The sequence below is a fragment of the Haliaeetus albicilla genome, chromosome Z, assembly GCF_947461875.1.
Source record: "Haliaeetus albicilla chromosome Z, bHalAlb1.1, whole genome shotgun sequence".
Taxonomy (NCBI): Eukaryota; Metazoa; Chordata; class Aves; order Accipitriformes; family Accipitridae; genus Haliaeetus; species Haliaeetus albicilla.
In genome coordinates this window covers 50,803,121-50,830,072 of record NC_091516.1, presented here as the reverse complement: position 1 = coordinate 50,830,072, position 26,952 = coordinate 50,803,121, and the positions used below count along the sequence as shown (strand labels likewise).

Genomic DNA, 26,952 nt, shown 5'->3' with positions numbered 1-26,952 from the left:
TTGTTCTTCCATACTCTAATATTATTAAACTCCCTTGTTCAGCATTAGAAACCTTCTGCTCTTGTTCTGTATTGTTATCTCCTGCCAGTATATAAGCAGAATAACTAATTCAGCATCAGGTGTGCCTTTCCAATAGACTCTTAACAGCGGTCGTGGGGGGGGGAGGCATCTCAAAAGGCAACGGTTATGTTCAACCAAAATTTTAAGCCTTTTTTTTCAGCGAAGGCTCATTAATTCATCTGCATCTTCCTTAGCATTTATGAGGTTGTAAGAGGTAGAGTCTGTGGATTGAATTACTTTCAGGAGAAAGGTTTCGTGATGGGTGCTTGAACTAAAAGAGGCGATGTGTTTTTCATTTTGTTTTTAATAAAAAGAGGCTTCACTACCTACACCACTTTTCTTTCAAGAGAGGGACTAGTACCCTACTGAGGCAGACATGGCTGCACGTCTTGCTTTGTCTTTAAATTCAGTTAACATCGATCATGGATCTGATTTGGCCTGCACTGCTGTGTATGATACAAAAGAGAAAATAAATAAAAAAAAAATCCAGCTAGAAAAATCTCACTGGAATTACAAAGCAATGAGCAGTGTGGAAGATAAGAATTCCTGGTGACTAAATATACAGTAGTGTGAATATGTTAAAATACAGTACAATTTTTAAAAGAACGATTTCTTTTTGATTAAAAAAATACAATTAAATCAGATCTCTCCTGAATGTTCTGGCTGTCATTTTCTTTAGCCAGTAGAAACCTGCCTTTCTGGTTTATGAAGCCACAGTGCTAACATGTAAAGGAGGATGTTATGACTCATTCGAACAATTCTTTGTTCTCTCTTGAAAGCACTGCTGATGATATTTTCAAATATATTTGGGTTCACCCCTAAGAATGCAAGCCTCTAGCAAGTCTGAGCTTTAATACAAGGCAGATTATGTAATTTTTGCCGTGCCATATCATGGGAATGTAATCCTGTTAATGTCTCTGATAGTTTTAGTTTGCAGATTTGCTGAGTTTTGCTGTAATTTTATCAGGGGAAATAAGATGGCTTTTCTTAGTTTGCACAACTTTCTTCAAATGTGGTAAACATGTATTTCAGGACTGAGAAGAAGTCACTTAGCGATTCGTCAACAAAACTGCTTTCTTAACTCCACATGAAGAGGCAATTTACTTGCATGAAACCCTGAAATCAGGTGGCTTAAAATGAGAACTTTAATTGAAAATGAGGTTGCAGTGGTTTCAGCAAGGGTCAGTGTTTTACCTGGAGAGTGCTCCTCGGTGCTGGGAAAATACGAGGTTAAGGAAGGTGAGGTTAGAGGGGTGTGGGGATACCTGCTGGCTCTCATCCTGGCAGTTCCCTTGTGAAGCACTGCCTTGTGTACATGCAGGCATTGCTGAGGGATGTGACAGGGACTGGTGAGGAGGGCTGCGGAGACCACTGCACACAGTCTGTTTTGGCTGAGAATAACCAAAGTGTTGGGCACCTTGCTGCTGTAGAGGTGGGGAACCCCCAGCCATTTTAAGTTGGATGGTTTTGCTCAGCATTTCCCCACAGCTGGACCGCCTGTCTCTGCAGGACCTGCAACGATGGAAACGTTAACTGAGCTGTGTCGAGAGAATAAGTTAACAAGCAGTTATGTTTTCGCTCAGCCTAGCAATGTAAGTAAAAAGCAGTTAAAAAGCTTTTTACACATTGTTACCATTTATCTCTGAAAGGAAGGAAGGGAGTCTTTAATTTCAGCCAAACCAGGTGTGAGACGTGCATGTTCCTTGGGGATAACACGCTAGCTTTAGCCTCCACGGGAGGAAAGGTGTCCCAAAGCCTCTTTATGTAGACCCCATTGCAGTCCTCACCTGACTGAAGAAAAAGACTTCCAGCCAAGAAGGCTAGCTGAATCCTAAACTAGTGCTGGGTTATGTAAGTAAAACTCCTGCGAGACGTAAGCTTCTTTGGTATGTTAGTATGTTTGATTACTCCCTGGAGCATGTATTATTATTATAAGATGCCTGAATGGAAAAGTCACAGCTTTGTCTCTGCTGCTGGATTACTATTTCTTAGTTCTCCTAATAAAACTGATGCTGCAAAGAGCGTTACTGGTCAGACAAACTGTCAAAAGCTCGTTAACAGCAGATTCGAGCTTCACACTCACAGAAGCTCAGCATGCCTTCAGTGGGCACCACTCCGTGCCCCCTGTGAGCCATGGTGCTGGCAGCCCTCCTTATGCCTTCTGCAAGCGTTTACTAACCACGCTTCAGTTAACTGTGTCAAAACTCTGAGCAGCTGATGGTGGAGCTCCTTCTTGTCTATAATATTCTTTTAAGGTTTACTACCCAGTTGGAAGTGTCACCATCATTTAACCATGCAGGTTGTTGGAGTCAAGGCTGCTTGTTTATTTTGGGCTTTTCCTGGGTCTGTTTCTATAGATGCCTGTCCAGTCCTTAGTTCCCAAGACATTGTTGTACTGTTTAAATGATAATGGAAACAGCTGTAATGGTGAAGGTAGTTTGCCTTATATGACGTATGAATGATGAGAATGATGTATGAATGATGAGATAACTATGTGCTTTTTGGTGGGTCATCTCTCCTGCTTCTTTGAATAACAAATGATTTGAAGATAAAATGAGGCAGGACAATTACTGCTTCAGTCTTGAATGCCTGCTGTCTAATAATTTAACCTGTATTTTAAAAAATTTTTCTTAAGTTTTGTTTTGTTTCTGTCTCTTTGCTGTAGTGCTCCTGACAGTCTGTAGCTAAGAGGGGCTGATTCTTGTCTCGCATCGTTCTTACAACCCAAGTTCAGTTTCTCGTTGAGGAATCTGGTGATAAAATCACTGTGTTGCTCTGCTTTATCCAAAATGCTAAAATGAGATTTAGTGAATTTCTGCTTACCTTAATCATGTTTTCCCCCCAAATTGGTTTCTGTTTCGTGGCCGATCGTTAGTCTCACTGTACATGCTGAGGGGATATGTAATGACAGTTGCTTAATGTAAACAGCCTGTCTGATGGCTTGTGGTGGGTTGACCCTGGTTGGATGCCAGGTGCCCACCAAAGCCGCTCTATCACTCCCCCTCCTCAGCTGGACGGGGGGGAGAAAATATATCAAAAGGCTCGTGGGTCAAGATAAGGACAGTTTAATAAAGTGATAGCAAAGGTTGCGCGCGCGAAAGCAAAGAAAAAAAACAAATGATGTTATTCTCTACTTCCCATCAGCAGGCGATGTCTAGCCACTTCTCGGGAAGCAGGGCTTCAGTACGCGTAGTGGTTGCTCCGGAAGACAAAATGCCCCCCCCTTCCGTCTCCCTTTACTTAGCTTTTATATCTGAGCTGACGTCATATGGTATGGAATATCTGTTTGGTTAGTTTAGGTCAGCTGTCCTGGTTATGTCCCCTCCCAAGATCTTGCCCTGCCCCAGCCTGCCATTGCGGGGGGGGGCAAAAATGTTGGAGAGACAGCCTTGATGCTGTGCCAGCACTGCTCAGCTGTAGCCAAAACACTGGTGTGCTATCAACACCTTTCTAGCTACTGATGCAGAGCGCAGTGCTATGAGGGCTGCCATGGGGAGTATTAACTCCATCTCAGCCAGACCCAATACATGGCTTTAGACTGGTACACACGGAGAACCCTTCAAGAACATCTCCTGGTTTAAGTAAATATACAGTAAACTAGGGAATAGCAGGGGTACACAATTCCCAGCCTACCAGAGATGTTCACCTTGTCATGGCTTGCTTAGAGCGTGAGTGGCCATCTGAAATTGTTGTATTGGCCCTGCCTGTGTGACTAGGTACAAATCCTGACCAAATGCACCTGGTGAAAAAAAAGTGGATGCATCTTCACTGTCATCGTGTGATTGATACTTCACCAGCAAAGCTAAATTAAATGATTTTCTAATCAATATTATTTGCCATTTTGATTTTGAAATTATTTGTTCATAGGCTAAAAAGTGAAGTAGCACGAACAATATCCCACAGCTTCCTCTTCCTATTTCTTTTCTCTCCAGTGATTTACTACAGTCCAGCAGTTTATACAAAATAAAGCAGTTAACCAAAACCTAGTTATGATTTATGTCCATATTTTCTTGTGGAATTTAGGACTGTAATAGTCAAAGGCTCTAACTGATTCTGAGGGGGGATCGTTCTGTGTAATTATTCTCAGTCTTCCTAGTCTGTTGCTGGCCGCCAGGCAAACTGACGAATACGAGGCATTCAGGTGGAAGTGAGCTTTTTATAATGCATTCTCAACAGTACAACGTTGTTTGCAGTATTGTCCCCAGCACTGTTTGCAAATACTGGCATGGACCCTTGATGAAATACTAGTCAAGAAAACAACAGGATTATTTCGGTTCAGGGTGTTGGATTGCTCCCACTTCTACTATCAAAAATATTTTAAAAGAAAACAAATAAAACCTAACCTTCTTTACAAGGAGTAGTAACAGAGCAGCTAATGATGTATAATTTAAATCTTAAGGGCTAAGCTTTGCCTCCTGATCTTTGCTGTCAGAGTTTGGGTGACAGGCCCGTACTGGAAGGAAGAGTATGATTTTAGAATTAAAATATGTCATAGGAATTAGAGTTTTGATCAGAGAACAGAAATTTTCTAGAAGAATGCTAGGTTCCCCGGTATTGTGCTTATGCAAGTACACTTGAGTGTTGGGTTGTTTTGTTTTGTATTTTGTAACCATTGACCTGCCTACTACCTAATAGTATTTACAGAATGATTGATTAAACATGTATGAGGACAAAATATGTTCTTCTGTACAGCGGAAATTTTTGTTAAAGGCACCGGGAACTGCCTCTTTTTTTTTTTTTTTAGACAAAGCTAACTGAATGCATGAATGCCACTGCACATAGCTGACAAAGGCAGAGCATCTTTGTGAAAAGGCTCTGTAAATTCTTTCCCACAGAAGTCAACGAAAGGGTCGGTTGTCCTGGGCTACGTATTTCGTCACTTAAACCTAGTGGAGATAGATTACTTTGGACTGCGCTACTGTGACCGAAGTCATCAAACGGTGAGTAAAAGACACGGCAGATGGGATTCTCCATATGTAAAATTTACCCTGTTTGTGCTGTTTGCCTGTAAAGCATTAGGTTGTCATACTTTCACTATTTCCTGGCTTAGGTTTCCAGTAGTAATTTCTTTGTGTTTATTTGCATTAAAGTCTTGGAATAGCCATTAACATCTTAGCTAGGAACAGAATCAAATGCTAAATGTTGAAAACTAAATGAAGAAAGTATAAATAGTACAAAATTATGATATGGAGGTAGGATTAATTTTTTTTCCCTTTTAATACTGTGCCCCGAAGCCCGTGCTTGGTGTACTATGCTGTCCAGCTTTGCGTGGCCCTGTGGTGTTTGGGAAGCAGTGCCCCTGAGCGTGTCGTAGGCTGCTTCGCTTGAACCATGTGCTGAACGCCTGTTTCAGAGCGTATGGTATGGTTGGTGTGGTGACTGCCTGCTCACTGGTAGAGCCCCAGCAGTCAGGGTGCTGGCAATGACATTTTCACTCTGCCTGAACCACCTCTGTGTCCTGGAGCCCATGCTCTCTTGAGCCTTCTTGACAGGGACTCACCAGATGTCTGAGACATTTTTCTACCAGGAGATTACAGTCCCAAATAGGCAAGAAAGTCGAAACCAGGATGAGATGTTTCAGCCAAAGCAGGCAGTGGCTTGGGGCAGCATTGTCTGGAGTGCCCCCCCCAAAAATGGCCTGTGCAGTCAGAGGTAAGGAGCAGGGGATGCTCAGCAGGTGGGACCAGTGTTGTATTCATCGGGTGATCTTCGTATTACCGTAATTCTGTAAAGAATAATGCTTGGCCTGTGGTCAAATTAAGTCAGGCAGTTACGCTTTTAAAGTCACTGTTCTGTGCTGAGAGTACTGCACAAGACCCTGACCTCAAGAGATGTCATGTTTCATCTAAAAAAAATAGTAAGTTATTGAATGGGCTAAATATTTGCCGATTTCTTCTGTTTAGCAGAAGTTGAATGTGTAGAGGCTGAAGTCAGAACAGTATTAGAAGATTATTAATTGCTGCTAAGAGCTACAGACTGCCCTATTCAGTGTGTCTTTATTTCTGTGCCACAGACTAGGCATTTATGAATTCAGTTCCTTGGTAAGCTTCTAACCAAGCTTCGTTCCATGGAGACGAAAGTCAGATTCAGCTGTGAACTGAAGGTAGACTGTTAAAACCAGTATTTTTGATTTCTTGAGGAAATTGAGGTGTGAATGAAGAGCAGGTAGGTATTTTTTGCTCTCAGAAGTGTTTCCTTTTTTCCCGTAGAGGCAAATAAAGTAGAAATGCCTATTACTGGGAACATTTCCAGAGGCATACACACTATGTATTGAATGGTGTATATGGCATTATGAAAATAAGAGAAGACTACATCTCTTCTGTGAAAGGCTTAACAGATAAAGGCACATTTTAGGACGCATCCTGCTAACAGACTGGATGATTTGGTTGCACGATACCGGTGCATTTTGTATTCTGGTAGCGTGCATGAGCTGTAGACTACGACTCCGTTAACTCGGCCTCTCCACATACGAATTCAGCCTTTTTGCCTTTTTCTCTCACATGACACTCCGGTGGCGTATATCTGATCTTAGCCTTCATCTTTGTTGTCTGGCCAGCCCGAGGTCAGGAAGGCACTGTGCTTCTCGACTTTCCCGTGGATTAGGAAGGTGTTCACACCGCTTCCCTCCTTCGCCTGCTCTTGCACCGTGTGACGCCGGCCGTGTCGTGGGGATACACACAGTTCGCTCTCGTGCGGACACGGACCCTCGGCCTCTCTCTGCCTGGAGGTCGCCCGGCCGGCGTGTTGCCCGGCTTCTGTGCTGGCGGGCAGGCGTCTCTGCTGCCTGCTTGTGTTCTGGTCCCTGAGGGGAGAGCTGTGTGCCCGCCACCCCCCGCCCCCCGCCTGCGGGTTTTCTTTGCAGGGAAATCCCAGGTGTGTGGGAGAGCGGCGCACACATCCATCGGCTCTGTCCTGACACGCAGCTGGGAAGCAGCCAGGAGGCACAACCGGAGACCACAAGGCCGGGCCGCCGTACGGCGTGCACCTGCCCTGCCGTGTGGGTGCTGCCACAGCGACCCACCGAGTTCGTGCTGCGGGCTTCGCACCTGGGCTGCGCTGTGGCAAAGTACCGTCAAAACGCCCGTTCCTGTTGTTTGTCTGTGTGCGGGTAATTAAAAGTTGATGCTGTTGCATCTGGAAGGTTCATAAACGAGTAAACCCGTGCTGCTGTGTTTGGTTTTACGTGTTTTATGACAGCTGTTGCTAGCCTGCTGTTTTTAGTGAAATCTTGTAAGCTCTCGAGAATGGCCAGCATAAAGGGAAAGCGTCCATGCAACAAACAACACCTTGTGCTTTAGCTGTAAACGTATATTGCACACTGAATGTGGCTAAAACTTTCTGGGCTGTTGTGGGAATTAGTCCTGTAATGGCTGGCGAGAAGCCTAGATTTTAATTTTGGATTGGAGTGTTTTGGATGGGCCACAGTAGATTTCCTAAGGGAAGGGGAAAAAGGTTACCTTGCTAATTAGCTTTAAAACCATGCTCCCGAGTTAGTCTGAGATGGAGAAATGTGTTTGGAGGTTTGGCTACCTATTAATACATTGCTCAGGGTGGGGAATATTTTATTATTTGCTCGGTTGGGTTTTTTGTCACACTATATATTTAACTGAATGATGAATAAAGCACGGTGGACAAAACTATGTGTTTTAAAGAACACAACCCAGTCACAAAAGAACCATTTTTTTATTAAGGGTTTGAAAGAACTTGTTTAGTTATTTTCCCCATTACTTTTGCATGCCTCAGCACTTCCAGGTGGTCTTTTAAGTGCTGCGTTGGTGTGCTACCTCTTATGTGGGTGGTATCATAATTATTTTAGTAGTACCAGTAGGGTTTTAATCAGTGGACAAGGTTTCACTGTGCTATGTAGTATATGAATGCATAACATTAAAATGGTCACTTCCTGAACAGCTAACAAACTTATAGCACATGAGAGAGAATAGCTGGATGCAGCAAACAGGTTGACAGAACTGGATGGCACTGGGAAGACCATGAATAGCAGGATAAAGCACAAATCGGATGATGATGTTTCTAGAGTAGTAATTTGGTCATACTACACAAATTTTGCTTTATTGGCATTCCAGGTTCCCCCAGAATGGTAAATGGACAGTATTTAATTTGCAAAATCAGGCTCTGGAAGATTACGAGTTGCCAGAACAGAGCAAGCTGTATCTATCTTGTGCTCTGAGCAAGACGGGACTCCTAAGAAAAAAACCAAAAAGTATCTCGTAATAATTAATTAAAATATAACATTTAATAATGAGTTAAAAATCTTGTAATATAAAACTATACCCGAATGAACAGAAGGGTTGAACTGATGTTGTAGGTTGTCGGTAGTGTTTCCTAACCTCTGAGTGCTTTGGTTGACAAACTACATGGTGCTTTTTAATGTAGCACACGAGTACCTTTTTTGGTGCAAATACTTTAAAAGGAAGACTGGTTTTCTTTGAGTGCCACTGAATCTCTCGGTGTGCTTCATCATCAGCCTTCAGCGGAGCCTTTTGCATTGCTGCAGAGACTGCTGACACTCAAGTTAGGCTAAGCCGAGACCAGATGCAGTCTTTATGCTTCTTAATGCGGATGGTCAGCAGGGTCCTGATCGACAGGGCTTTTTTGTCTTCTGCCTCATCTGCCGGAAGCGCGGCAGTTTGTGCCCCATCTGGTATTTTCAGGCAAGACACGATCGCTGGAAGCTGAAGGTGGCTTAGGAAAGCGTCCTGCCTTTTAGTCTCTTACTGTTTTAGTATTGGGGGAAAATAGCTGCCCAGGGATGTACCTCTCCTTTAGTGGAGGAGGGGCCAAATGCTGGGTAAGGGGGTCTTTGGAGGGCTCTCACTTCTGGTTCACACCGTGCTGCAGCTCCCACGTGCTCCCCACAGAGTCCCTTTGCTGCTGCCTTTGCGGCATCTCCAGTGCGCCTCAGGATAGTCGTGCTAATTACTGTTCTGGCAGGAGGCCAGTATTTTCTTGGGGCACACAAAAGAGAGAATGGAAACGGCAATTTTAACGCATAATATCTCAGGAAAAGCTGAGCAGAATTTGATGAGGGAAAGGGTACTTTTGAAGCCCAAAGGCATTCCCTTGTCAAATCACAAAAGCATGCTGAAAGGAGTCATGCTATTAGAGCTGCTCTTACAAAAAAGATTTTGAAACTCCCTTATTGCAGAAAACTAGACAACCAGAAGCATTTTAAAGGTCTGTTGGTAATAAAAACTTTTTTTTTTTTACTTCCAGAAACCTGGCTGCACTTTACAATCTCACATTGGTCAGATTGCCCCCTCACCATCCCTAACCAAACTCTCAGGCTAAACCTGCTTAACCTAAAGCTGCAGGAGGCATGTCTGCATTGTACAGCAGGCTGTGATGCAAATATCCTTCTTTTCTTATCTGATATAATGCTAATCTGAGCTATTACATTCACAACGTACAGCATACTGATACTCTCTTAGCACTTTAAGGGGAGAAATACAAATACAGAAAGCCATATCGCCATGTTAATTCAGTATCACAGCCAAGCTCATTTCCCCAGGTCCCAGTTAGTTCAGGTGTACTGCTGTGCGAATACGTGCGTGGTGCTTCAAGATCTGGAGCTAGCAGGAGTCGGACAGAGCTCTGTCTCCGTACCATGCATCCACTCTGTAGCGTAGATGTGTTTTTTCTCCCCTGCTGTGAGGAAGTTCTGTTTTGAGCATACAGACCTGAGAGCACAGCACGTAGGAGGTAGCCCATGGCAATATACTTCGCAGCTGCCTAGCCCGGAGGGCACACAGAGAGAGAAGGGAGATGCAGGTCTCCATTTCTTGTGAAGCTGAACCTTCTCCTGTGAGTTGCTGTGCTGCAGGGATAGATCGGGTCAGGTGTGGCAAAGCTGAGCACAGAAGCCTGTGCCATGAATTGTATATCCCTGCTGTGCAAAATCATATATTGGAAAGTTGTTTCTTGATCCGTCCAGTGTGATTAATAAAGTAACTGCAGTGTGCTCAGATTGCCAGGTTACCATACCAAATTGGACAGGGCAACAGATTGAACAGGCTGTATGTAACTTAACTATAGAAAGAAGGGCATGATTTTAACAAAAGATTTGTTTACAATAAAAATTGTCTGTTCTGAAGGGAATTACTGTCATATAATGTAGTGTGTACTTTGATCTCAAGATCTTAGAAAAACAGATGAACTGTACTTAGTTTGTATTTTGTTTTTGTATGGATTTTTGTTTTTGTATGGATTTGACATTTGCCCACAAGCACGGTACACTAAATTGTCTGGTAAGAAAAAGGCATGTTCTGCTTGTTAAAATAGATGGCATAGCCAGCGGAAAGAAAACAGAGACTGATAATATTGATTAGAAGCTAGAAATTTTAGAAGACTGTTAATGGATTAAAACAACCTAGACAAAGCTGATGGTCAGGTGAGTTAAAGGTGGTAAGAGTAAGCTGTTAGAGTGTAGCAGGATCAACAGGATACTCACATTGCTGATCTAATATTAAATATAATCAACATAACTTCAGATTCTCATAAAGACAGAAGTATTAAATACATATTTGCATGTAAGAATTGTCTGATGATTTATACATTTCTTATATAATAAGGATGTCTTGAACTTAGCAAATTTAGATTCTTTACACTGAACATTTGCAGAAAAATCTGACAAAATAATTCTAATTGTTAGTGTTGTCTTAGCTTGTGGAAAAATCTTGGTGATTTCAGATTATAATTGAAAACTACTGGGTTTTCTCTTGAAAGTTTTGTTTTTTCCTGTTGTAAACGAGAACAAAAACTGTCGTGTGTGACATGATGGGTACAGCTTTGTAAGAATGTAATGAAGACAGTCCAGGATTTAGTTTGAAGTTGATAGATTTTTCTCCACCAGACACTTCATTGATTGATACCACAGCAAACATTTCAACCTAGTTAATATTTTGTTTCAAGCAGCTTCATGGAATTTGACCCAGGTTTAACCCTGTGCAGATACAAGGAATGAAGATTCCAGATTTGTGGAAAAATGTTTGCAGTCATTTGAAAGGGCTAAATATGAAATAGTGCATGGTGCCTGGATGCATACTGCTTACACATCTGGCTCGTATGGGGGCCAAGTTTGTAAAAGTACGAAGGACAATAGAGCCCATCTATTCTTAGATATGCTGTACTTAAAACATATTTTTATAATTTCTATCTAAAAGTTAAAAAGTCATCATTTTCTTTAATAACATTGTACATTTATGATCAGTTGTAGTAAATAAATTATTAAATTAAATGAATACTATATGGTCTTTGTAAATAACAGTTAGTAAACTAGTAGCCATCACTTTAGTGATTGAATAGTTGCATTGATTAGGACTATTTAGAAATCATTATATTTTTCCCATTTCTTCTGTAAATGTTAAGTTCCCCTTTCAGATTCACAAAATTGATCCCCTGCGGTTGGATGGGTATATGCTGGGCCTTCTACCTCTTTGCAGTAGTGGTGAGCTGTTTATAAGTCAGATAACCCTTGCTGTCTGTGCAGGAGAGATACAGGTGGGAAATCACTGAGAAGTGGCACGCTGGGTACCAAACAGATAAAAAGAGTGAGGCTGCTTGTTGGAGCTACTTTGGCATTCATGAATGCAGGGTTTGTTGTCAGCACCTGCTGTGCAAGTGCATTGGATTAGTAAGCCACTCTGCTTTTTTGTTCCATTTCTCTTGGCACTTTAACATGTGAGCTCAAAACTGTAACTATACCCAACACTATTTATATGTATGTGCAAGCATTGAACAGGTATCTAATACACATTATTGTGTATACATGTGTATGTATGCTTAGAGGGCTCTGTTGTTGGGGTTCTTGGTTTTGTAAATGTTCTCATCTTTGTTGTCTAACGTTGGCTTGAAAAATGCCTTTTCATTATCCATGAAATTCCATTCATCTTTGGCTTACACATAAAATGTTAGAGATTTCCCTCTTCTCCCCCCATTCCTGGCATTCTTCAGGAAAATTTTGGCAGCCTTTGAAATAATAAATAGCTACACAGTGATTTTAAGCGTGGGTTTGTGGCATTGCCACAATGCTAAATTCTTACTGGAGAAATGAGAACACAGGTGAGAGTCTTGCCTCTTCCCCACCACTCTGTGTCCCAGCAGTAAACCAGTCTGAGCTGAAGTGTTTAACTTCACCTGTGCAGCACACGCATCTTGAAGGCCTGTGGTAGAAGAGCATATTTCCTCGTGCCAGCTGACACTTATTTTCACTAGTACAAGTAGCAGCAGTCTGTCTTACAGGGATGAGGGCTGAGAGTGCAGTTCCTCCTGCCAGCTCAGTTTGGGGGAAGGAAAGGAAATGTTTAGCGATACAAATAACCAGACTTGTTCCCTCTCCTCTCTTCAGATTCCCTCTGAATCTGAACTTGCAGTTTCCCCTCTGAATTTTGCTCTCTACTCCCCAAGCTTGGAAATTGCCTTCAGAAGACCATACAAAGAATATAATTTGACTTGCCAGTCAAGTACAGCCTAGCAAGAATTAAGCGTTCTAATGCAACTCTGATTTGATTGTATTGTCTACATGTGTCCATGTGGTCTTTAATTACTTGGCCGAATCCTGGTTTCTCTCATGGCAGCTAGTGAATCACATGGACACAAGAGGTGGTGGAGTTCAGGTTGCAGAAACAACCAGAAATCTGTAACCATTCTGTGCTCAACTTGCAAATTTGAATGATGATCCATCAATATCCCTTTTTTTTTTTTTTTTTACAAATAATCAGTCTGCCTATACATGTAAAGCTAAGCTGCAAGGAGGATTACAAGGCAATATATCTTGAAGCTGATTTCAGTTCATTTCAGGAGAACTTGATGACTGAGTTATTCCATGATAGATTTTGAACTGATTTTGAAACAGGATAGTTTTGATCTCTTGCAGAGTAGCACAAAGGTGTCAATGATAAGCAAGTTAGCTTGACAGTGTGTTGTTCATACTGCAGTGCCAGTTTTGAGAAGAGGTCAGACCACATTCTGATCACAAATGCATAGCCAGAATGTGCACTGCAGAGTCTTTTTGCCTTTTTGCTGTCTGATGCCTGTTAAATCTCTGTATCAGCCTATTGTGCTAGCTCAGATTATTGCTGATTTGGAGTTCTAATAGGATGTTTGAACAAGCGTGGCAAGTTTTTCTTTCTTTCCCACCTTCTGTTGAGGTTAAGAGGGTTTATATTTGAATAGCTATTGGATATATTCAATACAAGCATGTACTGAATTTTTTTTTTTCCTTCAAAATTTGGGAAATTTTCGTAACAAACATTCCAGGACTTGAAATAGCAATGGCCAAGAACAAGGCATACTGCTGTTTCTATTGCAGCTGGATCGGCAGCTAATGGGAGTAGTTTTCATGTTTTGTCAAAATAATGATAGTTGTTTACAACCACTTATGGAATTACTTGCTTGAGATTTTCCACTCAAATGCTTTGTAATGTTTTTCCCTCCCTTCTTTATGCTACTCCTTCTAATAGGGAATTTTTTTTAGTCCAGATAAATTCTCTGGATAGAAGGGGGAGATTTTTTGATTAATCATTTTATTCTTATTCTCTATATAGGTTTAGTTCAGGGATGCGGGTAAGGAGTGTCTTTGTTCATTAGTCTATGTAGTTCCTCAGGGTACACGTGGAGTACATTCAATATGCCTTAATTTGCTCTTTCTAGCAGCTGTGTTGTGCAGCTTTTTTGTTTCCTGTGTTTTAAGAGGGAGTGCCAATCTCAACTGGTCCAAAAAATCTGTGTGTGAGGGAAGAGGACTGAAAAAAAGGAAGACAAGAATGGTCTTGGCTGCTGCCCCTGCAGTTTCTTCCAAAACTGAATCATAGAAATGTCAAGCTAAGGAAGAAAGTAGCTGGAGGGATTACAAGAGCAGGATGCTGGTGACCTGTGTAGCCATAATGCCAAGTACACAGCTGGTCTGTGGTCAGCAGTAACACCAGGATAACTTTTATTAGAAGTTTGATAAAGGCAGGGCAGCATAATTAGTGAGAAATTAGACTGCAGATTATCTGTTGATCAAATGGTATGGGAACCCATGAAACAGTTCATGCTTCTGTGGTGTACTGAGTGTACCTTGATCATTTGTGACACATTTGTACAACTAGTTCCGTAAACCATCCGGTGGAAGAGTCTGTGCCCTCCCTCCCTTGGTGCTGATTTCCAGTCATCCTCTCCCCCTGCTACTAGAAGCTGTTTCTGAAAGTCAAAATTAATTCTTCGTTGCTTCTAGTTAAGCCAATTTCTTCATACCTGGTGGACATGAAGAAAAATAGATTGCTCTGTTCTCACAGCAATTTCTCAGGTGTTGGAAGAATGCTGTTATGCCTATTTCCCCCCTACAGTCTTTTGTTTTTCAGAAAACAAGTCAAGCCCCTTCATTCTTTCCTTGTAGGTCCTGTCTTTCATGCTTTGTTGCTGCTGTTATTTAGAGTTACCCTGCTTCGATTAATCTCCCATGAAGAAAATAGCAAGGTTCCACATCCATATACTTACTATAGCAGATCAGGGGGACACCAGTGGGTACTTAGTATGATAATTCTGTAGAGCCATCTTGTCACGAGCTTGAGGTGTGGTGGCTCTTACCAAATAGATTTCGTTTTAGGAAGACCCCCTACTCCCAGAGAAGATATGCAACATTAGACTTGTACAGACAGTGTTTCTCTGATCAGAAGCTGGCACAAGTTTATCATTAGCAGACTGAAGTGTGTCAGTCTGCTAATAAATATCAATATATGAATAAAGACAGAATTGCAATTGTTCTGTATTAATTTTCCTGTTAAGTGACTAATTTCCATAATTATCTCTTTCACAGTACTGGCTGGATCCTGCAAAGACCCTTGCTGAACATAAAGAATTGATAAACAGTATGTATTTAATTTGAACTTAAAAGAATGTATCTGAAGATGAAGTAACAGATGCAATGTTCCATATATACAGCCTGTACTACATTTATATTCTAGTCACAACAGATTGAGAGTTCTTGAAGAAGTTTATTACTGCAATTCATAGGTGTTATCAAAATTTCATACATAGCTTGAACATACCATTGTTTTCCAAATATTTGTGTCATTATTGTCCAAGATTTCTCTGGGCTTATGTTTTATTTTAGAATAATAAATGATGCTATTCTTAACATATAATTAATTTTATAGTAATGGTGATACGTCTATCATACTGTACCATACCACAACCAACTTAGATTCATTTTTGCTTCTGAAAGTAAAAGTAGTGCCTCTTACTGATAATAGTTAGTCTGCTGTTACTATCACTCTTCAGATATCACAGATGCAAGATGTTATTTTTATTATAATTAAAGAACAGGATAGGATTATTTTACTTAAGAATTTGAAGACCTATAAAAAGATGTAGAAGTGGAGCATGCATGGAATAAATGCAGCTGTAAGAACTTCAGTACTGAGTTGACTGAATTTTTCAGGAGAGTAACATTTAAAAGCGGTGAATGAGAAAATATTTCTTTATTAAATATTTTTCCAAATATTTCTTTATTAAAGTGGTACATAATTAAAGTTGCTCCATAAGATATTTGGAAGTGTGGAGGGGATTACTATTCAGTACTACTAGTTATGACAGGGAATCACATTTCATGCACAATTACATTTTTCAAAAAAAATTCAGTGGAAAAAGTATCTAAAAGTCAAAATCAAGCAGTAAAAAAAAAAAAATCTTGGAGAACTAGTAAGTTAGCAATGAAATCTAAAGTTAAATCTTCAAAGTAAGCAAAAACTCCAAGTAGACAGACAAGCTCTGAATAAATAAACACATGACTAGAAAAATAATAAAACCCCTTTTTTTTTCCCTTGTGTAATGAGTGTAGATGTATGGATTTGCTGTGTGGATGTAAGATTTTTTATGAAACTTTCCAGTTTCATAAAATACTAAGATAGGCTTCTTAGTAGCTGTTTTGTAGTCAACTAGTAACATTTCCTAACAATTAACAGTTCATGAGAACTAACTTTAGCACCAAATATTTTTTCCCCTCAGCTGGACCACCATACACTCTGTATTTTGGCATTAAGTTCTATGCAGAGGATCCATGTAAACTTAAAGAAGAAATAACAAGGTACAGTATTCAATAAGTGTAATTTGTTGATTTAAGGGTAGTAATCTGTTCCTGCCAGGTACATATTGTTGTGGTGTGGCTGGGTTGGGTTTTTTTGCTTGAACAACTGAACTTTTTTGCTTGAACATGTATTCGTAGGAAGAGAATTGTGACTAGCTTTACAATGGTTGGTATAGACAACTATGTAGAAGCCCAAGATGAAAAGGTGCTCTCTGGTGCATCAAAAACCGAAGAGACTTGATGTACATTTCTGTGTTTTTTTTTAAGGAATGCATTGTCACATCTGCATTTATATTGTGCTATAATCAAGTTTAGAATTTACTTGGATACCAAATATAAATACAGGGAATTTTCTTCTTTATTGGCCATAGCTTAAATTCCAGAACTGTTTTTCAAGAGGATTTCTTTTGGTCTTTCTAAAAATATGTGAAGGAAGTTGAAGAATTCCATGGTTTTGGTTCTTTGAACTAAGCTTGGCTTCTACAAAATATGAGGATGCACACACTAACACATGCACATGCATGCACATGGTGATGTACGCACACATGCTTGCTTGAACTCTCACACACAGGGTTTTCTGTTTGCTTTACTTATGAAAGGTCTCAGACAATTAGTTTTAGGTTCAAAAGGAAATTTGAGAATTTGGATGGGTAGGCGGACAAAATTAGTGTGCTGGCTTGCATTAATAAATGCCAAAATATTTCTTTTGATGTCCTAGGAATATGACACATGAGAATTCATTAAAATGCATGCAGGGTTTTTAATTTTCGTTAATCAAAGGTGGCAGTTGTTGCAGCACAGGCAGAATATTTTTCTTGTACAAGAGTGAGAAAATTCTTTTGTTTCCATACTGGCACAGCAGGAGCGGAACTCTCCAGTGTAACAAGATTGAGGCTGGCCTGGTAAAAATAATAAACACTGTGACTTTGCAGATAAAACAGCATAAGCTGGCTGCAGTGTGATGCCCCTGTACTGTGAAGGTTTGATGCAGTTTTCCTGAACTTTTCCAGAAGCACTTTCAACCCTGCTCACAGGGGAAGACAGATGGCCCTGGGAAGGGAGCTTCGGCCACTGAATCTGTTGAGATTGCTACCCGGGAGGCAGGGTGGATTTCTCTCTGGGAAATGACAGGGACTAAATTTTCAAAAACGGTTTCTCTTTGTGTTGTGATAAGGTCAGTCAGTGATTTGCACTGCTGATCAGGTGTGTGAATCTAGTCAAAAAGCATTTTAGTATAATTAGTAAGCCTCTGTTCGTGTCTGCAGTCTTTGGTCATGCAGAATTTGCACCTTAGATGGTACAGAGGGAGGGCATAAGAAAGCGATATGCTTGTATCAACAGTCTTCAAGAAAACACATTGAATAGTCAAATGTCCTCAAAATTTCTGAGCAAACCTTGGAAGGAAGGTATACCGATTCAGAAAAAAATGTAATAATAATAAAGCCTCCTTCTGCTTAGGAGGGATTAAAGGCCCTATTTTTCTTTATAGTAGTAATTTTCTGCCAAAGTATGTAACTCCACTGATGTGTTAATTGTTTTGTGTTAACCAACATGTTTCTTTGGAGCATGTGTTTGTTATTTTAATGGATATGAGACCAGAGTCTGTTGTTATTAGATGTTGATGATCTGTGTGTTACCTGATTACTATTTGCAAATAATGAAAACCTGTCAAATTTGTAATTGCTTCACAGAAAAACCTATCTAGCTTGTAGGCAAAAGCTAACACTGCGGTGATTCATATTAACATTCGCTGGATGAGTTTGCTAGAGCAAACTAGCACTTAAGTGCTATTATATATGCATGACAAACTTGACAGTGTACAAGATGAGAGGGCTTTAGCTACAAGTTTGGACAAAAGGCTGGTTTTGCGAGGATCTTGGTGGCTTCAGCGGGAATTGAGATTGTTCACTTTATACGAGTCACTTAAGCACTTTACAGTTGGCTCTGACTTTTTTGCAGGGAGGGGGTGTTTTTTGCAGCTTCCTATCCTGCTTTATTTTGAGACTACACTATGAGAATGCGGAAATATAGATACCTGCTATGTGGAAGAGACATTTGTAGCATCACCTGGTATGAAACTCTGTGCTGCAGAGATGGAGAAGTGCTAACAGAAAGACAAGTGCATATCAGTAATGCTTTTCACGTTAAAAAGAACCTGTGTATACTGTGTACTCCACAGTGGATGTAAAATCATTTTTGTCATTATCATCATTCATACAGAGACGATTTGGCTAGGTAGGACTGGCAAGCGTAAACTAGAAGCGGTACTGAGGTTTTGCTTAGAATGCAGAAACACTGAGTGTATGTGCTTTGTGTTGCCTATGACATTCCCAGAAAATTCTTATGCAGTGTCCTGGTCCTTTAAGGTGGAGAATATTAGCCATTTTTTTAAGGATGGACATTTCCTACTATAATACCTGTCACAGCACAAATTCTGGGGGATCATTAACTGGAAAGACACTGGTATCCTTATTCAGAGGCTCATTTGGGTTCATAAAGTCTAGTAAATTTGATTGGATCTTAAACGATTTGTGGATCAGCTGTCATGTAACCTGCAGTTCGTGAACTTCCCTGAAATCCGTGTAAATGCACTTTGAACTTACAGATCATTCCAAGGTGCTTTCATAAGTAACTTGTACTAACACAGAATAAATTATTTGCAGTGTAGCTGAATGGCTCTATGTAGAAGAAGTTGAATTAGTGAATAATGAAAAAGCTATGTGTTTGTATGGATGACCATTTTTTTCTTTAAAAAGTTACCTTCTCTGTATTGTTACCTTTTGTATGAACTTGATGCAAGAAATTGACTTAGGATGATGTGAAACTGCATAAATCTGTTGTAATAAAACCAGACAAAATCCAAACAGCATTTAAAAGATTTCCTGTAAATGAGTATGGGGAATTGCAAAACCAAGCAGATCCTTTGTATGATGGCTTGTTTTCTTGTGTTTATTTTTCCATCTGTTTAGTGCATATTGTTTCACTGTAAGTGGTCTCAGTAAATGCTTCATCAAGTGTAGAAGCACGTTATGACTTTAAAAATTACATTTTTACCCCTGCTGTCTCTATTCCAAGAAGGAGAGTACCCTATGCTATGACAAATACAGTTAGCTGCTGATGGTATGCCCATCCCTCTTTTTCATGGGTGTATGGACTCCGTCAAATCTGCTTTCTGCTCTAGAGTTGATACTCTGGTGTGTGGAGAAGAAACCTTTGAGTAAAGAAGTATCCAATACACAGTTCTGCCTTACATTGACCCACTGATCAAGTTAAACTTCAGCCTTTGATAGGTTTCTTTTTCAATTTTTCTGATTCCTAGCCCTGTTCTCCACTTTCTGACTGCTCTATGAAAGTCGAAAGAGGGAAATCACATTTTTAGGGGGAAAATTAACTTTATCTGCATGATATAAGCAGATGGGAAAACTACAGAGTGCTCCCCTACCTAGATCTTTCACTAGATTAATCTTAGTTGTTACTTCAATTCAAGGGTCAATAAGGGAAAAGTCATTCAGCGAGGAATACAGTTTTTGACTGTGACGTAGTTATGGTATGTGGTATGTCTTCAGTGAACTGGAATATGAAGAAACATTGCTTGGTGCATCAGACTCGATACTGAAATAACAACTTTGTTTTCTCTCTGTGTTTTAGGTATCAGTTTTTCTTGCAGGTCAAGCAAGATGTTTTACAGGGCCGTTTGCCTTGTCCAGTCAACACTGCAGCACAGCTGGGAGCATATGTAATTCAATGTAAGTTCTTCTGGCCAACTGAGAGCTTATTTCTTTTAGTCCTGCATTATTAAGTGGCGACTGAAGACTTAGCACTAACACTTTATGCATCCATTTCAAAACAGAACAAAACTAATATGACTGATTTCAGCTAAAGAACTGTAAATAGATGACCATTCTGAATAGATAATATAGAAGCAATACAGAAGTTAATGTAAAGAAGAAACTGAGAAGTCAGTCTGAAGACTCTCCCAAACACCCTTTCCCTTGCTGAGGAATATCTTATCATGTTCTTAAGACTTTATGATTTACTCTGGATTGCATATAGAGTATGAGAAGAACCTCATCGGGAGGTTTAGACATTTGATGGGCTATTGGCAGCTTTTAGCCAACAAAGTCTGTCAAATACAAGATTCTTTCAAAAATTACGTTATGTCAATATGAATGCACCTATGCTTGAAGAAGGAGGATGTGTTTTGACCTGAAGTGAAGAATTTTAATTCTGTCTGCATTCACCCATCAGTAGTTAGCTTTTCAGAAGTGGATGTTACATCCTGCATACTTCATAGAACTAGCAATCAATTAGAAAGGAGCTGTCTGTCTACCAGTTAGTTATTCCTTTCACAGTACAGCTCAAGCTCTGTATTCAACCACAATTGGTGACCAAACATCTTGTGATGAGCCATGCTGGGACCTGTATCTGTAATTTGTTCTATGTTAAATTTAGATTTCTCATGAGTAATATGTACTAAGCAAAGATTATTTGTGTTATTGGTGTTCCAAGTGTGACTCAACAACACTTAATACAACATAAAAAAATAAAAACACTACAAGATAAAAAATAGTCCTGCTTTCAATGCCATTTTAGAATAACAAGGCAGAATGATTTGTGTATGAAATGGGAGTGGGCATTCTACAGAATTTCATGGTGTGTTATATGTGTTTCTGAAAAGTTAAAATTTCAGGCATTTTTAATTTTTGTACAATTATTTTCAACTTCATTTTGGCATCTAAGAAATGTGACATGTTATACTGTGAAAAACTGCAATGCACGTTTCGCTTTATTGGCAGACATGCCTTCTCTGAAAAAATACTGCAGGTATGAAGCAGGAAAATATGTAATGATGGTAACATCTTAATTGTATTATGAGAAATGAGTAGAAAGAATAAATTCTTGTCCTTTAGTCATTTTGTAGGGTGGTTGGAGTATGGGCAGCTGTTGTTTTCGTATAAAATCCTATTTCTGTGATTCTAATCTCAGATATTCTATTGGAAAACTATGAGCAAGCTCACGTGAGAGAGGAGAGTTAAAGCATGGCAAAGGTTACATACAGTGGGTTAAAGTTGTCTTAGCACCAGCAAGCATACATTCCCATGGGCTCTGTAAAAAGATTTGTCCTTTTATTTAGGGCCTGCAGTTGTTTAAAGTGCATTAAGACACCTGAGAAATGTCTGTGTCAGACACTGAAAATATGAAACCAAAGCATCAGCACTCAGGTCAACCGCCGTTCCAAGGATCATGTGCCAGACGGTGCTTTTTGCTTTTCTAATCTCAGATGAAGTGCATTTGTGGGAATTCAGTAATGGCTGAGAAGCTCTGCTTCTGTAATGGTATCAGTGGTGTCTCTCCCGGTGGAGCTAGCAGCTGCTGAGATCCGGAGAAGTAGCTGGGTCCGCGTGTTCTCATTGAGTCCTCTACCCATGTCCTGCTCCAGCCATGGGCCCTGCTTTCACCGGTCAGGTTGTGCCTGGGTGTCATCTTTAGTCTGCAGGCAGATCCTGTCCTTAGCACATGAGTCGTTTTTCTCCTTTTGTGGTCGAAGACTGCAGACTATTATAGTGGTGATGGTGGAAAAATCAGTAGCCATGGCACAGTTTGCAGAATATACTGATTTTCCTCTTGGGAATGCTGAAGTTGTTGCTGTTGTAGTAGTTCCTGTTCTAACTCCTGCTATGGGCAAGAATCACATTGTTTTTATGGAGATTTTCTAGAGAAATTGCTCAGCATCTCTACTGAGCAGATCACTGTCTTATTCTAGAAACATCATTAAATTCTGGAAAGAAACATGAGTTATTAGATGAGTCTTATTCTTCTTGGCTCTTGAAGACTCCTTCTGGCTATGTTTTTGGCTTAGTGGTCATTGGATAGAAACCTTCTGTGAAGCTTTGCTCAGAGAAGCCCAGTCTATGCAGATTTTACCTAGGGTTATTAAAAAATTGAAATACTAACTTTTGCAGAGTTTCTGAGATAGATACAATTATAGTTAAGATCAGCAGAAGTGAGTTCTGGCCAAGGTGCATATTATTGTATAATTGCATTGCAATGTGTAAACTGATATGACTAATATATGCAAATTCAAGGTTGTTTGAAAGAAAATTATGTTGGCTATTCATTATGTTATTTTCTTTATGAAAATTCTTTTAAAAAATATTTTGATTTTGAAAGTGAATTTAATGTTCAGGAACTATATCAATTCTTTATTGAAAATGAAGTCCTGTGTTTCCTCACAAGAAATGACGCTTACCCTTAGAAGGGCATACCTCTAAGTGTCTCAGGATATTTGTCTCCATTCGCATTCCCACACTGACATTTATGTTCAGAGTCCCAGGAAGAATATGGATCAGTTCTGTCTGTAATATCACAGCTTATTGTGAGGCCATCGATACTGAAAAACTAGACTTCTCTTCTACATTTGTTTTACACATGCTACCAAATAATACGTCATCAAATTTCAACTTTGCTGGCTTGGACAAAATTATATCTAGTCCTGCAGAAGTGGTGGATTTTCTGTCAAAGCCTCTAGCTCTTTGAACCTTCCATTTCTCTTTTAAAATGACTGAAGACAGTTTTTCTTGGTTTTATGTGTGCTAACAGGAACAGTTTCGTACTGTCTTTGGGTTTTTTAACTGGCTGTATGGTAAATTGACAGTTGAAAAGAGGTGGCTTGGCATCAATAGGTGTATTATATAACATATTTTTTGGTTAATGGAAAGTGTTGAAAATTGGTGACCTTTCTTTTCTTCTTGTGTCCTCTAGCTGAGCTGGGGGACTATGACCCCTATAAGCACACTGCAGGTTACGTCTCGGAGTACCGCTTTGTTCCAGACCAGAAGGAAGAGCTGGAGGATGCCATAGAACGGATACACAAAACTCTGATGTAAGAACTCAGTACTGTTGGGAACTTGGCAGGTAACATCAGATATGGAAATACTTCGTAGGTGGGTAAAGGAGCAGCTTGTGGTGCAGGGTGGAGGTCTCTACACCCGAGAAAAGAACACAGGGCACCCAGTTATGTCCCTCAGAAACAGAAAACATTTTATGTAATTGGAGTTGTTCTTTTAGGAACAGAGTAGGACAATAACTAGAAATACAATGTCTGTCAGACCTAGGTATGGGTGTTTCAGAAACAGCAGTCTTAATAGTGCTCCTGTTTCCTCTTAGTTTTGTAGTTAAAAAGAATGAAATAAAAATCTGTGAGTTCAATTCCCTGTTCCAGGACAGATTTCCTGCATAATTTTGGACAAATTGCTTATTATGCCCATGCCTCAGTCAACTGTCTGTAAAATGGGGATAATAAATTTCTTTTTTCGTACGGCCCTGTGTATTCAAATGAACTGTTAGGACAAAACCACTTTTAATCTAATAATGTACAGCTCTTGGTACAATGAAGCCTCTATTTTCTTGCCAGATCCTCAGCTAGGGTAATGAAGGAGTGCTTGTAGCAACCTGCATGAACCTTTGTGGAAGTAGCTCACATTGCAGGAGGTACCAGGAAAGCCGTTTGCATGCCCATGGTTTAAGTGATAATCTCAGTTGAAACAGCTACCTGAATTAAAGAGACAGTTTGGTTGTACAAGCATAAAGTCCTTTAATTTTATTAACCAACATGTCTTACATAAAACATACTGGCAGTGGCCAATATAAAGGATTCCACTGTAAGGAAGAACATACAAATGGTAAGAAAAAAAGCACAACTTAGACAGATAGAAACAGAGTCTTCAGGCAGCACCAGGCATTCAAAGTGCTGGTTTCTGGACAAAAACCAGGTTCCAAAACTGTGTGTATGACCTTAAAGCAGTGGGAACACAGGGTATCTGGTGGGCCTCAAAATAATTTTGCTTTAAACTGAACAAGGCACTACAGAAGTTCAGAGGCCTTGAAACTGTACCCAATAACATTTATTATGTACAAGAAGGAGCTGAGAAGGTGGGAATAAGCTAGAGTTATAACATGAGGCAGGGGGAACCGTTGAAGAGATTGCAGAAGGAGAATATTAGGCGCACTGCAGACAGGACAAAGGAGAACTGCAGAGATCTGAAACACGTATTTCAACAGACCTGGGAGGTACATGCAGTCCCAACTTAACCTTTGTAAAATTTGGAAAAGACAGATTCATTTTTATAATAGAGACTGCAAAACTTCAATTCTCTGTCTTCCAGTTGTTGGAATAACAATCACCTTGGACACAAAACATGTGAGTTGTACTATCATTGACATTCTGGATAATCTCTGCCTGACAGTGGATCCCAAGATGCTGCTTTGGGAGTCAGCTGATTTTCTGTCAGACTGCAATTTGTGCATACAATGCTTTCCTTTGATTACTTGTCAATGGAGTGGTAAGCAAAACTGCAATAGGGGCAACCAGGAGATGGACTGGGGTGCCCAACAGATAAGCAGAACAAGATAAGAACTAGTAACCTCTGGCCCCATCGGTTCTGTCAGTGCTTGAGAGGGGAGCAACAGCAGCAACATAGAGAGGAGAAACATAGCAATCTCTTAGGGAAGTTGGAGCAAGGAACATGATCTCCAGTAAAGAAGGCAGAGAGAAAGTGATGTTGTGTGAATATAGCTGAAATACTAGATGCATTTGCAGCAGCTGTGTAAGTAGTCTTCTTAAAGAGGAGGTTTAACTCTACACTGTCTCTAAGCGTACAAAATATAAAAAGATCCCCAGCAATTCAGAGCCACTTTTTCTCCCACTTACTCATTTTTAGAAATGGCCTTCTATGTATGAAATACTTTCAGTGAGATTAGTTTTAGACTGAAGTACTCTTGGTGTATGAGTAACAGAGGCCAAACTGCCAGTCACTGTGTGAAAGCACTGCAAGTCAGAGATTGGCTTCCTGACTTGCTGTTCCAAATATTAGACCACAGTGCCTTCAAAAATGCAAAAAGTGAAATTGGTTTTGAAAATAAAACATATGCCAGAAGTTCAACTGTACATAAAGCCAAAATAAACATTTACTTGCTTATCTCCAAGTTCAGTTCCTGGTAAGTGTAAAGAAGCTTGTTCTGACAAATCCAAGTTAGGTGCAATTGTGATATAACCATTTATTAAGATGAGAGCAGTAAGAAACATTTTATGAGTATGTTCATCATACCCTTTGTCAAAGTAATGTAGAGATAATCAGAGCTAGCCATCTTGTATGTAGATCTAGATTTCTTGATTCTCTTGCTATAATTAAGCCACAGTCTGGATGAAGGTTAAGTAATTTCTTGCCTGTAGTTTTGCACGTTAGTGTTATTTGTGCCTTGTTTAATGAAAATAGGTATTAACTCAGAGACACTGCTGTTCTTGAAAAGTTCTCCTGTAATTGGAGTCTGTGCCAGTTGCCACATTGACCTGAGCTTTCTCTTGCAGGGAAGAGGGTCTGTTGTTCAATAATTATTTCTGTGTGGTTACCTGACTGCCTTACAGTAATTGATGCATTATGGAGAACTACAGGTCCTTTTATGAAGTATCTTCTGTTCCAGAGATTGGAAACTGAGTCACAGAGAGTTAGTTTGGTTCAGCATCACAGATGTTGTGTTTGAGAAATGAAACTTGAGATGAATTGTTATGTACCAGGTCACCGATACTAAGCAACCTTCATTCCTCTCAAGTTTCTGTAGTCATTAGTGTAGTAAATCAGATTAAGACCCATTTGCCTCCAAAAGTTTATAATCTTGAAGATGAAATTCAGAAGCTGGGAGAACAGTGGTTGCGAAGAGGAGTGATAACTGTCTTAACACTGACTCTATTGTTTTTATATGCTTATTGATCTAGACCTCTGATACTATTGCTGCTTGGCTGCAGTTAGTTATCAGGGATTTAGCAGCATCAGAAAAGAGAGTGAAAATTAAGGTGTGCCCCTTGCTACTTCAGCCTGTCATCATCAGCTCTGCCAGCATTGACTTCTGCACAGGTGACAGCGGTCTCTTTAGTTAAGAAATTTGAAGCTAGAATGGCCAAGGGTATATCCCAAATTATCTCACCTGCCGGAGACATTTTAGGGACAGGTTTCTGATATGGTTTGGAAGAACTTCTTTATCTTTCCTGGAGCCCAGCGTGGAAGCATGGGGTTTTTTTGCACAACAGCTGTGGCACTGCATGTGCCTGCTAGTTATGGCCAGATGAACTGGTTTCGGTTGCGGGTTATCTCTCCGTTTTTTACACGGCACAATAGCTATTCAGGTAGTCACTCAGGATGCAGTTTTTGGACCAAGTTTCTAAATCAAGTACGGTGAGGGAAGTCACAGGTGGGAGCAGTTTCTGACTGCATCACGTCTCTGCAGTCTGCCTGCTGTGATTGTTGTCCCATCTGTAAACCAGATTGGCAATCCCAAGGTCACATAGCAGGGTGAGGTGACCTTATGTTGTCATGCACATCTGGACGACCAAGCAGTGGCTTCAGGGCTTGCACGTGAGGAAGCAGACACTCGTGGTGCTGGAGGAGGGATACGATCCCTCAGTGCAAATGGGAGAGCTTGTATTGGCCCTCTGACATTGCCTGTTCCACACTGCAGCAGATCTGGGACTAACTGATACTTGGCAAGTCAGCTATTTGTGTATTTTGAATCGGTATTACATGCTGTCATTGGGGCATGGGGAAAGCTAAAATGCCCCTGATAGCTTTGAGAGTAGCTTTCAATGTTGTTTAGGGCCATCAGTGGCACTCAGGTGCTCTTTTTCCATCTGAATGAGCGGAGCAGGCTGTTACATTGCCTTCACTGTCATTACCAATTGCAAAGACTGTTTCAGTTTTAGGTTGTATTCTCAGGTTGTATGATGCTGAGGAGAGTTTGTGTTTTCATACATGTGTTTT

General features: G+C 40.3%; 1 protein-coding gene across 4 annotated transcripts in view; it reads left to right on the top strand.

Annotated features, from left to right (window-relative positions):
• The window catches only part of EPB41L4A (erythrocyte membrane protein band 4.1 like 4A), a 138,806-nt gene that overhangs the window by 48,692 nt on the left and 63,162 nt on the right, over window positions 1-26,952 (top strand). For all 4 annotated transcript variants that reach the window (XM_069777292.1, XM_069777290.1, XM_069777291.1 and 1 more), the window contains exons 2-6: window positions 4,896-5,000; window positions 14,873-14,924; window positions 16,063-16,141; window positions 19,790-19,887; window positions 22,904-23,024. In XM_069777292.1, the coding sequence (XP_069633393.1) occupies window positions 4,896-5,000; window positions 14,873-14,924; window positions 16,063-16,141; window positions 19,790-19,887; window positions 22,904-23,024 (455 nt within the window). The remainder of the gene's footprint in view (window positions 1-4,895; window positions 5,001-14,872; window positions 14,925-16,062; window positions 16,142-19,789; window positions 19,888-22,903; window positions 23,025-26,952) is intronic.